General features: G+C 32.6%; 1 protein-coding gene across 4 annotated transcripts in view; it reads left to right on the forward strand.

The window, feature by feature from the left end:
• Positions 1-13,409, forward strand: part of LRP1B (LDL receptor related protein 1B) — a 1,884,038-nt gene that overhangs the window by 1,757,425 nt on the left and 113,204 nt on the right. For 3 of the 4 annotated variants that reach the window (XM_003921997.4, XM_074399735.1, XM_074399736.1), the window contains 5 exons: positions 533-658; positions 1,731-1,868; positions 3,315-3,449; positions 6,709-6,828; positions 8,776-9,017. In XM_003921997.4, coding sequence (XP_003922046.1) covers positions 533-658; positions 1,731-1,868; positions 3,315-3,449; positions 6,709-6,828; positions 8,776-9,017 — 761 coding nt within the window. Of the gene's footprint in view, positions 1-532; positions 659-1,730; positions 1,869-3,314; positions 3,450-6,708; positions 6,829-8,775; positions 9,018-13,409 lie in introns of those variants that run through there. The other variant, XM_074399737.1, reaches the window with a different exon arrangement.

Below are 13,409 nucleotides of genomic sequence, written 5' to 3' on the forward strand. Positions count from 1 at the left end.
GAATAACTAAGACAATCTATGTGTCTCAAATACATATCTAAACTTTTGTTTACAGAGACAAAGAGTAAGAAATCAAGCTATAATATTGTAGGGATTTTTGTTGGTTTTCACTGAATGACCTATTTTTAATTTTGGGCCTGTAACATATGCTTGTTTCAGCTCTGTGCTGTGTGAAATTGCTCCTTGAGATAGCTAAGTGTCCTGCCATATTGCATAATTGTAGGCATAAATTAATTTAGTGCACCAAGTGAAATCAGCTAAGATAAGGCATCTGGAAATGAAGCCATAAAGTTTGGCTCTTTCTTATTTCCTCTAAGATCCTCAGCTGTGCACATTTTTCCGTACTTAATATAAATAACTAGATCATCACGTGTTTTTCTGGTAGCCTCTATTAGACAATTTTCACAACAACAACAAAAGATATTTAGAAAAGGTAGCTTATGGATTTGAAAAGAAAAAAAAATAAAAAGGATGTTCTTCATAAATCAGTGTACTCGAAGAAGCGTCTCTGTTTTTTCTTTTTTTCCTTCAGTCAAATTCCTTTGTCCACCCACAAGACCTCACAGATGCAGAAATAATAGAATATGCCTACAGTCTGAGCAAATGTGCAATGGAATTGATGATTGTGGGGACAACTCAGATGAAGATCACTGTAGTGGTAAATCTGCTTAATGTGAAATCATTCAGTGATAGCTACAAGGTTCTCTGATGACTTGGGGCAAAGACATTATTTAAAATATGTCTTTTCTGTGAATGTCTGAGGGAATTATTGTCAGACATTTGATCTGACAAGGTATGAAAATATTGCACCAGCATTTCATTTACATTGTAGTTGTGCACCTTTATCCATAGTTCCCACAAACCATTTTATTTCAGAAAATATTAACCTTGGAGAAACAGCATAGAGATTTAAAAATATTCCTTCTTTAAAGGGTTAATTATTTGAAGAAAGGGAGCTTATATAGATTGTATGTATATGAAGTTTTTGGTTTTTTTTTTCAAATTCTGAAGTTCAAAAACCTTTTCATACAAAAGACTCATGTATGTAGCAAAATCATTTAGAGGAAAAGCTTGACCTTATTACCGTTTAAAAAAATTCCACTTAGAGGCCGGGCGCAGTGGCTCACGCCTGTAATCCCAGAACTTTAGGAGGCCGAGGCGGGTGGATCACGAGGTCAAGAGATCAAGACCATCCTGGTCAACATGGTGAAACCCTATCTCTACTAAAAATACAAAAACTTAGCTGGGCATGGTGGTGCGTGCCTGTAATCCCAACTATTCAGGAGGCTGAGGCAGGAGAATTGCCTGAACCCAGGAGGCGGAGGTTGCGGTGAGTGGAAATCACGCCATTGCACTCCAGCCTGGGTAACAAGAGTGAAACTCCATCTCAAAAAAAAAAAAAAAGTATATATTTATCCTAAGTGGAATGTATGTATATATATATATATATATATATATATATATATATATATACACATACATTCCACTTAGGATAAATATTTTTAAAATGTTCTGTAGAAATCAGTGTTACTTACTTGAAGTAAATACTTTCTCACTTTTCTAAAATCCAAACATTTCAGAATGTTTAAAAATTTGGCCTTAAGAGCTTCAAGTTAAAAATTGTAAACTCATGTTTGTCATAGTAGTTGTACAATTGTGGAGATGTTACATGCTCAATACGTGTGTTTTGATTCTGCGAAACACTAACCAGTTTTTAAATGACTCTTTAGGTAAGCTTACATATAAAGCAAGGCCTTGTAAAAAGGATGAGTTTGCTTGTAGTAATAAAAAATGCATCCCTATGGATCTCCAGTGTGATAGACTTGATGACTGCGGAGATGGTTCAGATGAGCAAGGGTGCAGAATAGGTGAGTTTGTTTTCTGTTATGCAAAGTACTGGGATACACAAGTCTAACTTCTGCTTGTACATAACTCAGAGTTTTCTGGATGCAAATATTACTCTTCATAATATTTTGTAATGAATGAGTACCCTTATTAAAGCAGAAGCTGAGAAATCAATATTCAGATATAGAAATTGGTGTAAGCAAAGTAATCTATATTTTATAAAATATAAATTCAGTGTTTTTTTAATTTTATAAACAGTAATATTTGGTTGAATGATAGTAAAGATCTTAATTTATTCAACACTTAAAAAAGTTTTGATCTGTTGCTGAGTTATTCTTACAGAAGATGTGATTTTTTTGTTGTTGTTAGAGTACCAGGCTACTTGAGTTACTAGACCTTGATTGCCAATAATTTTGTGTTTAACTAATGCTTGGCATTTGATTTTTTCTATTAAAGAAAAATCATTAAATTTATGATCCTAAATTCAGTTTGCATACAAAAGTCACACAATATTTCCTACTTTTGGATCTTTTCTTTTTTTTTTAAATTTATTTATGCATCTAAATTGTTCCTCACTGAGGGTTGACACAGTCGCCACCAGGATATAGCTACATGTATCTAAACCATGGTATCATTCTCCTGGCTTATTTTGACTAATTGCAAGATATTCAAACCAGTGGAGACAAAAAATGGTTATAATTATAATAATTAAATTTCTCAATGTCTCAAAAATTTTCTTTGTTTAAGTAACTTAGAGATAACATAATGTTATCCCTATAATAATGTCCTTCTAATTTATTTAAAAGAGAAGGCCTTCTAAAATGTTTTCCTGAATGAGAGCTAAAGCAATAAAATCGCAAGTGCTGTCGTGGAAATTACAGGTAACCTTTTGTCTGTCCTAGAATGTTGCAGCTTATGACCAACCATTATGAGCACATTACACACTCAAATGTTACTCTTAACATATATGTCTACCATAAAAAAAAATGAAATTTAAATGGCTGATTTCACCAACTTGCTTAAGTAATTTAGCAGTGCCCTTGACTGAGTTTACGAATATTAAGTTTAGGTTAGCAATAAATGCCTACATTTCTTGGTAGCTTATAGGAAATGCTTTGGCTCTCAGAGAAGGAAGTAGTACTTGTATATGGTACTGTAATAAAGACAGCCTGTCATTAGAATCATTGACTCCCGACTTACTTTTCGAAAGTATTATAGCTTAACAGCAGCTCTAAATATCAGCTGTTAACAGCTTGGTCTGGACTGTATTTAATGTAAATGAATTCACTCTTTATACTTCCATACATTTATAAGAAATTGGGGCTTATATGGAGAGAAGACTGTAACCTTATACATTCAAAATGAGTCATCTATGGAATAATAAATACCATTTCAAATATTTTCAAAAAGTAAACTCCCACTTCAGGAATTAGAATTATATTAGTTTTGATCATATTTTTAAATCCCAGCTCCTACTGATTATACCTGTGAAGATAATGTGAATCCATGTGGAGATGATGCATATTGTAATCAAATAAAAACATCTGTTTTCTGTCGCTGTAAGCCTGGATTTCAGAGAAACATGAAAAACAGAAAATGTGAAGGTAGAGTACATTTCCTCAACAGCTTGCTCATAAATCTTTGGGTTATGAAATGACTCTCAAGACTTCTAAATTGTGAGATCACAGGAGATTGATTTTCATCAAAATGATGTGTATCTAGGGATATCATTTCACTTATGAGAGTGGAAGTCTCTCGGGTCAAGAGCTTGTTTGTTTGTGGAGCTAAGCTAACCACCACAGAGGCCACAAAGCCTTTTCTATAGCGAATTCGGACCTGCAGGAAATTTCAATTCTATTGATACAATACTGTTTTGAAATGCAAATAACAAAATTGCTGGTTCAGGAACTATGGGAGAATTAGTCTGGCTTCATGAAAAAATATGTTTATGATGACCCATTTCTCTTGAGGGTGACATTTGCATTACTGAAATAGGTAATTCACATTTAGAGACTTATGGGCTTTTGTCCTAAAACCATGTTTTAAATACATCATAATGTGTCTTTAAAAATTCAGTCAGAGTCTACATAAATCTGTCAGCTTACTTGATATCACATAAAAATTGAACATGTAGGATAGCCAAAATCTTATAGTAAGTAAGTAAATATGATATACATCAGTGTTCTAACTATAGAACCATGAAATACAGACCCATATGCACTTTCTGCAAGTTTCTCCAATACGACTGCTATTTGTATTCATATTCATATTGTTGCAAGTAGAGCCAAACCTAAAGTAACTAAGTCTGGCTTATCCAGGCTAAATTCAAATCCTAAGACGCTTTTACCTACCAGCTTGTTTTTGTTATGTCCCTTTATGATATTTTTGGGTTAAGAAAAATAATTTTACTTTGTGTTAATTAAAATGGAATTATTTAAATGAATTGATTCTACTCACCCAAAAGGGGAAAAAGTGTAGTCACGTCATGTTTGTGTACATTTTAAGTTATATGCATCTTTAGATTATTCATGACATTTGATTTTTCCATTACCATGAGACTGAAAGCTGACAACTTACATTTTCTGTGTTTTAGTTAAAAAATGCATTGTCTTTCAAAGTACGATATTTCTTTTTCCCAGGCACTTTCTATCAATTACATATAAGCACACGCAGATACAATTCTTTCAAGATTTTAATTTTAATATCATTTATTTTCTAATGTTTGTGAGTGGGGGTGTTTCCTGTATATATGTACTAAATTTAGAAATTATATTCTTAACATTTTCTTATTTTTTCATTATATTCCACAGCAAATATAACCTGCACACTACATTCTTTATTTTAAATTGCTATGAATCCACTTTTTTATATTAGTTTGTAGGACAAACAAGTAACTTTTGAACCTAATAAAATGTTCATCTATAGTTAATAAAGTTTTGATATTAAGAAAAGTAGTTCGATCTCAGTGTCAGAGAAGGGTAAGACAATTTGAATTCTATATTATACAAATTTAAATTTCTTTGTGCCCTTCACTTATGTATCTGAAAAAAAAAATGCAGAAGAAGTTTCTATTTGATGCTAAAGTCCAAACAATTCAATTAGTATATCTAAAGAGAAAAAAGTAAAGGGGAGTGGTGGGAGAAAAGTAGAAGGGGATTAACAGTTACTGAGTGCCAGGCACTGTTTAGGATACTGGGCACGTGTGGAATTCCTCCATCCTCTTCAAAAGCTCATAATCCAGACCTTCTAGAGATAAGACGAAAATGATAGTCCAGGCCAGTATGGTGACAAGTGAGAAAGTTGAGATTTTATCCAATCATGCAGATTTTGGCTTACTTGGATTCTGTACCAAAGGAAAAACCACAGTGGCAAATAACGACCTGTTCAAAGTTACAGGTGCGAAACACATTAGAAATATTTGTTGTACTTGTAATAATTAAGTACTGACAAGATCCATTCTACTTCACTCCTATAAAATATTTACTAAAAACAACTAAATACACTTTGCTGTATCTCTTTACTCTATATTTCAATCAAATGCCAACGTGTTGTCCCGAAAATGCTTGTGTGTTCTCGGGCAAAGTATCACAGTGAAGTCAAGAAAATGAGAAAACTTGAGTTTAAGCCTTGACATTGTTATTGACAAGTGTCTCTACCACTGAGCCCTTAGAACATGTGTGCTATGCAAAAGATAGTTGTACTTACTGTGTTGATTCTTAAGTTCTCTAATTCAAGGGAAGGATTTATCTCACAGATTTATTAGGTGATAAGGGAGACTATAAGTGATAAAATGGGGCAGAGGAAATATGCTAGTTAAACACAAAAGAGAGGAAGATTAGATAATTCCCCAGAATCACCTGGCCTCAGTCCTGGCTCTTCATAAACCCTTAAAATTAGGCATGTGCCAAGCTACAGAATACTCCCTGTGATTTATTTATTCATGCTAGTGATATAAAGGTATTTATTCATGTATAGACATGCAGTTTTTTGCTTGCTTGTTTAATTCACATAGCCTCAATACAGCCCTTCTTGTTACATAGTAGCTTCATAAATATAAGTCCAGAAGTGTGTTAAGAGATACACCCAAATCTTTGTTCTCTGCCAGTTTTTGTGCGACATGTGGTAATAAAAAAAGGAAAGTAACGTAATCTATGTCACCAAAGGACTGAAATTCAAATAGAAGATATGACTATGTAACCACATTCCTGAAACACAGGCAACAGTGTAAGAGAGAAACACTAGGAGAGCAAAGACTGGAGAAACTAAGGATCACGCATCACTTCCATATGCTGTTGGAGACCAGGCAAGGCTTTGTTTCAGGTGGATCTTGAAAGATGAGTAGAAATTCTGTATGGAAAGGTGAGCAAGGGCATTATAAGATGAAGGAATAGCCCATGACATGTACAAAGGCATGGAGGTAGGTCATCAGAATCAGGTTGCAAGGAAACCTCAAGACTGGTCCATTGGCACGAATGCAGATCTGTACAACAAACCCCCATGGCACAAATTTATCTAGGTAGCAAATCTGCACTTCTATCCGTGAATTTTAAAGGTAAAAATAAATACATAAATAAATTTTGAAAAAGAAAGCCCCGGGGAAGCTTAATGTGAATGTTTCAATATTTTAGGTCTATTAATAAAAGCAGTGTCAACTGATGAATTTTCTAGTGCAGATATTGTGAATAATGATTATACCCCCCAAAAAAATATGACACACAAGTTACAGATTAAAGATGTAAAAGGACAATAAAAATAGTAATAAAGTAAACAAAGAAAAATAAGTTTGACTTTTTTTTAAACGTGGAAAGAATAGGAATGCAAATTGGGGGTATGATGATGCTATTTTGAGCTTTTCTTTTCTAGACCTTAATGAATGCTTGGTGTTTGGCACATGTTCCCATCAATGTATAAATGTGGAAGGATCATATAAATGTGTGTGTGATCAGAATTTTCAGGAAAGAAATAACACCTGCATAGCAAAAGGTAAGATTATAACCATTGCTGCAAATGCTGTTACAATTTTGTTATAAACGTCTTACGGAGAAAACTGTTTTAAATTTCATTTCAGCAATGGCTTCATTTCAGATAAAATAAAAATATTTCTAATTATGATTAATTTGGTCAGTTGGTTAGTTATTAGTGAATTTAATCTTCGCTAATTTATGGAAATAGCTATAAAATACATGGTTACTATTAAAATGACGTATGTTCAAAACAATTTTTCAGAAGGGGTAAAAGTTTAAAAGCCAGTGTGATAGAATGTAAAGTATCTCTCTTGATGGTCTGCTCTAAGGGAATATGAGAAATAATTATAACTTTGGGATAAAAGTAAAAGGTTAAACATTAACATTATAAGGAAAATGGAATTTTGAGTAAGGGGTTTAAAGGTTTTAAGATCTTGCTTCGAAATTTAGAACTCCTCTACTTGTCAATATTATTTTTAAAAAGATTAAATGATAAGCCGGCTGTGGTGGCTCTTACCTGTAATTTCAGCACTTTGGGAGGCCGAGGTAGGCAGATCATGAGGTCTAGAGTTCAAGACCAGCCTGACCAATATGGTGAAACCACATCTCTACTAAAAATACAAAAATTAGCCATGCGTGGTGGTGTGCACCTGGGGTCCCAGCTACTGAGGAGGCTGAGGCAGGAGAATTGCTTGAACCTAGGAGGCGGAGGTTGTAGTGAGCTGAGATTGTGCCACTGCACTCCAGCCAGGGCGACAGAGCGAGACTCCATCTCTAAAAAAGAAAAAGGAAAACAAAAAGATTAAATGATAAACTAGGGTTTGAAACTGTAGGTATAGATTTTAATATTCCTATATTTTTGCTAAATAATATTGCAACCTCAATATTATTAGCTACGAGGTATGATCGGACATTATTATAATAAGATTGTCATTTCAAGAAGAAAACAGGATGATGTAATGGATCATCTGTGCGCTATAGCATTAGATATACTTGGATTTAAATCTCAGCACAGCACCTTTCATTCTGTGTGACCTCAAGGAATTCACTAAAGTGTGTGAGCCTCAGTTCTTCATTTATGAAATGTGGATACTAATACCTGCTTTCCACACTTGTAAGAAGTACAGATAAACTGTGAAAGGCTTAACATGGTGTCTGACACATAATAATCATTTCCTAAGTGAGAGCTATTAATGTTACAGAGCTGAAAGGCACCTCATGGGATATTATTTTTATTATTATTATTGTTTATTTGCAGAACTATATATGCAATCAATCTTCTCTTTAGGGCTTCATTAATATTTTAATTGATATTTTCAGAATTTGCTTTAGGGTTTTTCTTGTTAGTATAAACCTGACATTAGTATTCTATTGTAGGTATCAAAAATTTAAGATAGAATGTTCCACTTAGCAGGATTCTAGATAATTTAAGAGATTATAGAATTTTAATGTAATAAATACTGCTATCTTTTTATGCTAAAAGTTAATAAGCATTTAAAATCTACAAATACAGTAAGAGGAAGATTCTTCGTATCTTAATTTTTATTTCTTAGCCTAAAGTAATGATCTCTCAGGTGCATAAATTAAGTACTCAGAAACTTTTGAAGCTTAATGAGTATACAACATAGCACCTGGATATTGACAATCAACACATTACAAGCTAGTGCATTGTGATTTATCAAATAATAATCTCTCTTCAGAAAAAGGACATCTGTATATACCTAACTTCTAACCATAAAGAAAGATTTGCACTAAAAAATCCTATGTTAATAATTATTGTAAGTGTTTATATAAGTGGGCTTCAGAAACCATAAGTCATGAAGACCAAAAGATAATTTAAGTTGGTTGATTTTTGAGGAAAAACTGTATTAAGAATAAAAGTTCAAGATAATTAAAAGTACAATCATTGCTTTTAACATTAGTTGAAATTTACTTTATTTTTGTATTTTATTATAATAATCTCCAGGCTCTGAAGATCAAGTTCTCTACATTGCTAATGACACTGATATCCTGGGTTTTATATATCCATTCAACTACAGTGGCGATCATCAACAAATTTCTCATATTGAACATAATTCAAGAATAACAGGGATGGATGTATATTATCAAAGAGATATGATTATTTGGAGTACTCAGTTTAATCCAGGCGGAATTTTCTACAAAAGGATCCATGGCAGAGAAAAAAGGCAAGCAAACAGTGGCTTGATTGTAAGTAAATACCATTGTATATTTGAATGTCCATACCTTTCCACTACCTACTTTTTAAACAAAATTTATCTATTATAATATCTAATCATAGTAACTAATTAATATATTCAATTAAGGCCGGGCGCGGTGGCTCAAGCCTGTAATCCCAGCACTTTGGGAGGCCGAGGCGGGTGGATCACGAGGTCGAGAGATCGAGACCATCCTGGTCAACATGGTGAAACCCCGTCTCTACTAAAAATACAAGAAATTAGCTGAGCATGGTGGCACGTGCCTGTAATCCCAGCTACTCAGGAGGCTGAGGCAGGAGAATTGCCTGAACCCAGGAGGCGGAGGTTGCGGTGAGCCGAGATCGCACCATTGCACTCCAGCCTGGGTAACAAGAGCGAAACTCCGTCTCAAAAAAAAAAAATAATAAAATAAAATAAAATAAAAAATAAAAAATAAAAATATATTCAATTATTCCCTCAATATCCTGTGTATAGAAATAAAGTATTTCTCTACTCCTTTGTTCTTATAGCTGTACATGATTTATTTTAATTGCATATGTTTTTGCTTTAATGTATTTGACTTGTATATAATGTAGAGTGCTAATAAATGTTACCTAACATCTCCAGATCATCTTTTCATTTCATATGAAAAGATACTTCACAATTATTATAAACATGAACTTTTTTTTATCATGAGATGGTAGCATCATTTTATTTTGAAATTAGAAAGTAGTGGAGTGCAGGGAAAATTGTTTCTCTTCTTACAATATCAGAAATATAATTCTACTCTAGGGTAGGACATCAATTCAATAGTGTAACTATTTCTTCTGACTCCCGATAACTGTATTTCAGTAAATACCCAGAAAAGAGAAATATTGTGTACTTGTATATGATGGACATGTTGATAATCATGGTTATTATTTTTGAGAAAAATAAATGGAAACGTTTTTATTTATGGTTATAGATTATCCCTTTTTGTTTTAGGACATGTCAAGTTATTGTTTGTTCTATATTTTTAAGTAACCTGGAGGGAAAATGACAGATAAATACTTATTTTTATAGGGCCTGACTTATTCCTATACAACCAAAAAGTCAAGTGCTGTCCCAGCAGGATGTAATTGAAGTTTTGTATTTACAAGAATTCAGATATTCCTATGTAGAAGTCTTCACTACTTCTTCTACTAGCATCTACCATAAAGACTTGAACTACATAAATCTATTTGGTGCAAATCTGGAACATAGTTTAATTTTATCAGCAATAGATGACAATATGCTGGTTTTAAAATAAGCTATTTTAGCTTTCAAATTCAGGTTTGGATTAAATTAGATGAAACTTATGAGTAAAAATTTATGCATATCAGAATCGTTCAATTCCTATTCCCTCAAACACAATAGCTACTATTAACCTTCTTTGGCTCTAAAACAGAAATCTACTGGTTGAAAACATTGCTTCTATGGTAACATGGCATCGGTTGTTAATGAATGAATAAAGACTATATACTATCGAAGAGACGATTATTTGGAGTGATTATGATTACTGGCCGAGTTTGAACCCTGTTGTTTACTGGCCTCTTCGCTTCTTGATGCTCTCTATTTCAAGAGGTTCTAGTGAGGATTCAATTTACATATTAGGATATTAACTATATACTAAAATTAATTGTATGTAATTATATGTAACTAATAACATACATTAGTTATCTGTATTTTATATACTAGTGTTTAACTTTCTGGGTACATAGGAAGTACTATTTAGATGCTTGCTATTAACAGTGGAATGATGCTGTTGATGGTGTTGACGTTAATAACGATAATTAGCAAAATGTTCTCTGCTTCATATTATCACATTAAAAATTACTTGCAATTTTTACATATCTGCATTTTATAATTGTTAAACATACACACATATTTAATTTTGACGTAATTTTTCGGAGAAAAGTATTTGATTTTACTTAGTTTTGTGCTTTGGGGAAATTGGTTGTCTTTTGTTCAGGGGTCCCCAACCCATAGGGCACAGACTAGTATCAGTCTGTGGCCTGTTAAGAACCTGGCATCAGAGAAGTTGGTGAGCAGTTAGTAAGGGAGCATTAACATCTGAGCTCTGCCTCCTGTCAGATCAGTAGTGGCCTTCGAGTTTCGTAAGAGTGCAAACCCTACTGTGAACTGAACACGCAAGGGATCTAGATTGCAGCACTCCTTATGAGAATCTAATCCCCCCACCAACCCCATTCATAGAAAAATTGTTTTTTATCAAACTGGTCCCTGGTGCCAGAAAGGCTGGGGACCACTGTTCTAGTAAACAGAATTCACAAAATTTATTGTAGATTAGAAGCCAAATTCAGTTAATGTTTGATAACTAGGTTTTTATTCTTATACACACAAATATATTTATGTATTTTATTTGAATATTATTTATGTGTTTATTTTTACATATTTTATTTGAACTTTATTAATGTGTTATAGACTCTTTCATATTCAGTGGCAAAGCTATTGATTAGACTTATTTGAATAGGTTATAAAACTTTATTTACTCTTTTAATAATAGTGATAACTTGTGTTATATCATCCAGACTTCCTGTGTGTCGCTTCTGTTTACATCTCTCTATTTAAATCTGCCATGCCTAACAGCATTCACAAAGAAGAAAAATGGGTAACAGTAGAAGTGCATTCTCCACTGAGGAGCCCATCGTAACTAACTAAATGCCGTAATTATAAGTTTGGAACCTCTGAGCCATGAGTTTTACCACTATAAGCCAAATTTCATAACAATTCTAAACAATACATTATTTTAAAAAATACTTTAGGACTACACTGATAAATGCAACCATTTAACTTTGCTTTCTAAATCTTTTTGTATTCCTGATATTTCAATATTATAAAGACAGATTAAATCTGTTATTACCACCTTAATGAATAATGTGAATTGTAGAGCAATTAACTTCAAAGATATATCACATCTGAGTCTGTTTACTCAACTGAAAACAATTATAATATCAAAGTACACAATTTCTACAACCCATTTGAGATAATAAATATATTTGATTTCCAAAAGATATATGGCATATTATATATCTATCTGTTTATTATCTGGACAATTTGTGTTTATTCCTCTGAAATCTGTCTTATGTATTAATAATTGATTTTCTTTCTTATGAATTACTCTGCCATGTAAATACTTGTTCTTCAAAGAGTAACAGGCTAGTCATCCCTTAGTTTAATGATCATGCAATCTAATTCATCTTCTAAATTTTGACACAAATATTAAATAATATTGATTGAGACTTCCCCACCCCTTGAAAAATAAAACTCCAGATTTTTCCCTAGGCTTATTATGGCACATTGATTTCCATCTCTGAATCAATAGATAAGGGAGAGAAAAATACACAAATCAAGCTATGAATACATTAGTTGTAACTCCATTATCAGTGAATCAAATGGAGGAAGTTAGCCATGTGATAGGAGGATATTTTAAAAGCATACTCTCAGACACAAAAAGTGTTCTAATAGTTCAACTTCCATAAAGAGTAGAAAATCTGTCGCCTCAAAAACTGGAAGAATATTATTCAGAAAACTAAATGTTAAATGAAGTCCATTCCAAAAAAAAAAAAAAAAAAAAAAAAAAAAAAAGATAATTTTCCATTTGATCCTGTTTCAATTTTGTGGAAATTGTGAAGGGAATACTTTTCTATAATCTGTAAAAATGGTTAGAATACTAATAATTATTACAAATTAAAACTTCAAATGCAGACTAAGTTGTTTATAATTAGAAATGCTCATGATTTTCTAATCCCCTGGATAAAAATAATGGATTTTTTTCCTTTAAGAAAATAGATTATTTAAAACTTAAAAGAGTGACATGATTTAATCTATACATAACACATAACGAGACTTCCTAATTTTAATTCCAGTACTCAGAACAGAATATAACAGCAACAATATGCAACAATTGTACCTGCTTTTAAGCAATGTATCATTTTTAGTATGAGATGCTATACAGAATAATGCGTGAGGGGAAGCGCTATAAAGTAGGTTAATGTTTGGAAAATGCAAATAACTTTAAAAGTATAGATTAAATTTTTACCACTAAAAACCTAAATATTCCTAAGCAAAACAAATGTTGAGATTTATCCGAGCTATTTGACTTTGCAAGTAAATATGAGATATCATTTTTGGAATATTCTCATTTTTGTAAATAGAATGTTCAGGATAGACATGCTTATTATTTTACTAGTTAATAATCATGTATTTTTCTCAAAAAGTTGATTGTGCCATTTTGGTTTCCTGGAAAGCTTTCAGCAAAATATCTATTTAAATTATTCTTGACAGGTTTCACTAGTTGTAAACCTCATATCCAACATATGGGTCTGTATATATCAAACACACACACACACACACAAAAGTGCATAGT

The sequence above is a fragment of the Saimiri boliviensis genome, chromosome 5 (assembly GCF_048565385.1).
Source record: "Saimiri boliviensis isolate mSaiBol1 chromosome 5, mSaiBol1.pri, whole genome shotgun sequence".
NCBI classification, from domain to species: Eukaryota; Metazoa; Chordata; class Mammalia; order Primates; family Cebidae; genus Saimiri; species Saimiri boliviensis.